General features: G+C 52.3%; 1 protein-coding gene across 1 annotated transcript in view; it reads right to left on the bottom strand.

Annotated features, from left to right (window-relative positions):
- Positions 1-4,128, bottom strand: part of LOC110452964 — a 7,738-nt gene extending 3,610 nt beyond the window's left edge. Inside the window, exons 1-2 of the mRNA XM_021501742.1 lie at positions 3,924-4,128; positions 332-453 (exon numbers count right to left, since the gene is read on the bottom strand). Coding sequence (XP_021357417.1) covers positions 332-453; positions 3,924-3,992 — 191 coding nt within the window. The 5' untranslated portion in view covers positions 3,993-4,128. The remainder of the gene's footprint in view (positions 1-331; positions 454-3,923) is intronic.
- Between the last annotated feature and the right edge of the window lie 78 nt (positions 4,129-4,206).

The following is a 4,206-nucleotide window of genomic DNA, read 5'->3' as shown; positions in this document are numbered from 1 at the left end:
ACTGTAATACCTCTGAGTCTGGAGAAGAAGATTTTTGAAATATTGGTTAATTTTCCCTTTTGGGCCCCGCCCTGGCCCCTAGGGTTGGGGTAGGAATCCCAATTTTACAATTTGGTAGCCTCATCTACCAAGGATGATTCTGACCAAGTTTGAAAAAATTCCATCCACTGGTTCTTGAGAAGAAGTTGATAATGTAAAAAGTTTACGCACGACGCACGACAGTCAACGACGACGGATGGAAAGTGATTGGAATAGGTCATTTGAGCAAAGCTCAGGTGACCTAAAAATATACTCTCATCTTATTCTCAGTCATTATTAACAGTATGTATACCTGGTAGGCTCTAGGATGGGCATCACTGGATGTACATGGACATCCCAGTCCCTCTCCTTCCTCAGGGTCAACAGCTTGTCCAGGTAGATGTCTATGACAGCATTGATAGCCTCCTCTAAGTTCTGACAGTCAAAAAAATGTGAAAGATTAGATATTTTTAATAGTGTCTTACTTTACTAAATGTGAGGCAATTTTCACTACATTTGTATTGATGTAGCTTTGTCTACACATAAAGCCCAGAAAGTTGTCCTGAAATAATTTCCTAAAAACAAAATATTCAACGAGTCAACGACTTTATTATGTTCAGGAAAAAACAATGTTTTGTATTTCATTAACAATGAATACTGGATATATATCAGCATCACACAGGCGCTCCTCCTCTCCCTCAGTGAGGTTATCTCCCCTCTCCCTAAGGGAGGTTATCTCCCCTCTCCCTAAGGGAGGTTATCTCCCCTCCTCCTCTCCCTCAGTGAGGTTATCTCTCCTACTCCTCTCATTCAGTGAAGTTATCTCCCCTCCAAATCTCCCTCGGTAAAGTTCTCTCCCCTCCTCTTCCTCAGTGAGGTTATCTCCCCTCCTATTCCCCCTCAGTGAGGTTATCTCCCCTCCTCTCCCTCAGTGGCATGATCTCCCCTCCCCCTCTCCCTTAGTGAGGTTATCTCCTCTTCCCCGCTCCCTCAGCGAGGTTATCTCCGCTCCCTCAGTGCCGTTATCTCCCCTCCCCCTCTCCCTCAGTGCCATTATCTCCCCTCCTCCTCTACATCAGTGAAGTTATCTCCCCTCCCAATCTCCATCAGTGAGGTTATCTCCTCTCCTCCTCTTCTTCAGTGAGGTTATCTCCACTCCTACTCCCCCGAAGTGAGGTTATTCCCCCTTCTCTCTCAGTGAGGTTATCTCCCCTCCCCCTCAGTGAGGTTATCGCCCCTTCTCTCTCAGTGATGTTATCTACCCCCTCTCCCTAAGTGAGGTTATCTCCCCTCCCCTCTGTGAGGTTATCTCTCCTCCCCCTCTGTGACGTTATCTCCCCTCCTACTCTCTTGCAGGCATGTTATCTCCCCTCTCCTTCAGTGAGGTTATCTCCCCTCCCCATATCCCTCAGTGAGGTTATCTCCCCCCTATCCCTCAGTGATGTTACCCCCATCTCCCTAAGTGTTACCCCCTCCCCCTCTCCCTCAGTGATATTTCTCCTCTCCCCCTCAGTGATGTTTTCCCCTCACCCTCTTCCTCAGTGATGTTATCTACCCCCTCTCCCTCAGTGATGTTTTCTCCCCTCCTCTCCCTCAGTGAGGTTAGCTCCCCCCTCACCCTCAGTGATTTTACCCCCATCTCCCTAAGTGAGGTTATCTCCCCTCCTCTCCCTCAGTGGATATATATCAGCATCACACAGGCGCTCCTCCTCTCCCTCAGTGATGGTTGCCCCTCCCCCTCTCCCTCGGTGAGGTTATCTCCCCTCCTCTCCCTCCATGACATTTATCTTCCCTTCCCCTTCTTCCTCAATGAGGTTATCTTCCCTCTCCTTCTTCCTCAGTGAGGTTATCTTCCCTTCCCCTTCTTCCTCAATGAGGTTATCTTCCCTCTCCTTCTTCCTCAGTGAGGTTATCTTCCCTCCCCTTCTTCCTCAGTGAGGTTATCTTCCCCCTCTCCCTCAGTGATATTTCTCCTCTCCCCCTCAGTGATGTTTTCCCCTCACCCTCTTCCTCAGTGATGTTATCTCCCCTCCTCTCCCTCAGAGATGTTTTCCCCTCCCCCTTTCCCTCGGGGAGGTTATCTCCCCTCCTCCTCTCTTGCAGGGCCGTTATCTCCCCTCTCCTTCATTGAGGTTATCTCCCCTCCCCATATCCCTCAGTGAGGTTATCTTCCCTCCCCTTCTTCCTCAGTGAGGTTATCTTCCCCCTCTCCCCAAGTGATGTTTTCCCCTCACCCTCTTCCTCAGTGATGTTATCTACCTCCTCTCCCTCAGAGATGTTTTCCCCTCCCCCTCTCCCTCGGTGAGGTTATCTCCCCTCCCCATATCCCTCAGTGAGGTTATCTTCCCTCCCCCCCCCCCCCCGTGAGGGTATCTCCCCCCCCCCCCCCCCTGATGTTTCCCCCCCCTCCCCCACCGAGGGTATCTCCCCCCCCTCCCCCCGTGATGTTACCCCCCTCTCCCTCAGTGAGGTTATCCTCCCTCCCCCCCTTCCTCAGTGAGGTTATCTTCCCCCTCTCCCTCAGTGAGGTTATCTCCCCTCTCCCTATCCCTCAGTGAGGTTATCTCCCCCCTATCCCTCAGTGATGTTACCCCCATCTCCCTAAGTGAGGTTATCTCCCCTCCCCCTCTCCCTCAGTGCTGTTATCTCCCCCCTCTCCCTCCCTGATGTTACCCCCTTTCCCTCCGTGAGGTTATCTCCCCCCTATCCCTCAGTGATGTTACCCCCTCCCCCTCTCCCTCAGCGACATTATCTCCCCTCCTCCTCTCTTGCAGGGCCGTTATCTCCCCTCTCCTTCAGTGAGGTTATCTCCCCTCTCCCTAAGGGAGGTTATCTCCCCTCCTCTCCCTCAGTGATGGTTGCCCCTCCCCCTCTCCCTCGGTGAGGTTATCTCCCCTCCTCTCCCTCCATGACATTTATCTTCCCTTCCCCTTCTTCCTCAATGAGGTTACTCCCCTCTCCCTAAGGGAGGCAATCTCCCCTCCTCCTCTCCCTCAGTGATGTCACTCCTCTCCCTCCGTGATGTTTTCCCCTCCCCCCCCCCCTCAGTGACGTTATCTTCCCTCCCCCTCGTCCACAGTGAGGTTCTCTCCCCCCTCTCTCTCAGTGATGTTATCTACCTCCTCTCCCTCAGAGATGTTTTCCCCTCCCCCTCAGTGAGGTTACCCCCCCCCCCTCCCTCAGTGATGTTACCCCCTTTCCCTCAGTGAGGTTATCTCCCCCCTCTCCCTCAGTTCTGTTACCCTCCTCTCCCTCAGTGAGTTTATCTTCCCTCCCCCTCTTCCTCAGTGAAGTTATCTTCCCTCCCCCTCTCCCTCAGTGAGGTTATCTCCCCCCTCTCCCTCAGTGATGTTACCCCCATCTCCCTAAGTGAGGTTATCTTCCCTCCCCCTCTCCCTCAGTGATGTTTTCCCCTCCCCCTCAGTGACATCATCTTCCCTCCCCTCTCCCTCAGTGCCGTTATCTCCCCTCCTCTCCCTCAGTGCTGTTATCTCCCCCATCTCCCTCAGTGAGGTTTTTCCCCTCCTCCTCTCCCTCCATGACATTATCTCCCCCCCCCCCTCAGTGTGGTTATCTTCCCTCCCCCTCTCCCTCAATGCCGTTATCCCCTTCCCCTCAGTGATGTTATCTCCCCTCCTCTCCCTCAGTGCCTTTATATCCCCTCCTCTCCCTCCATGACATTATCTCCCCCCCCCCCTTAGTGAGGTTATCTTTCCTCCCCCTCTCCCTCAGTGCTGTTATCCCCTCCCCTTCTCCCTCAGTGCTGTTATCCCCTCCCCCTCTTCCTCAGTCTGGTTATCTCCCCTCCTCTCCCTCAGTGATGTTATCTCCCCTCCTCTCCCTCAGTGACATTATCTCCCCTCCCCCTCAGTGATGTTATCTGGACAAATGGCTGCAATACTTACATCGTATCGGGCCTGCTCCACACAGTGTGTTACAGCCTCGCGGCAGTCAATCTCTCCCAAACAAAACATCACAGTAGATTTGTTAGGTATCACACCTACTGCCGATTGGAAGTTCGCCTTAGGGTAGAACTGACTTTCCTCCCTAAGGTGCCAGATCTTGGTTCCTGTAGACAGTATTGGGTGGATAGTCACTTGGTTCCCCTGTAAAGGAATCAATACATTACTGTATATAGGATTGGGTGATAAGACACATTACTGTATATAGGATTGGGTGATAAGACAC

The sequence above is a fragment of the Mizuhopecten yessoensis genome, unplaced genomic scaffold (assembly GCF_002113885.1).
Source record: "Mizuhopecten yessoensis strain PY_sf001 unplaced genomic scaffold, ASM211388v2 scaffold7015, whole genome shotgun sequence".
Classification (NCBI taxonomy): Eukaryota; Metazoa; Mollusca; class Bivalvia; order Pectinida; family Pectinidae; genus Mizuhopecten; species Mizuhopecten yessoensis.
This window is presented reverse-complemented; position numbering and strand designations above follow the sequence as displayed.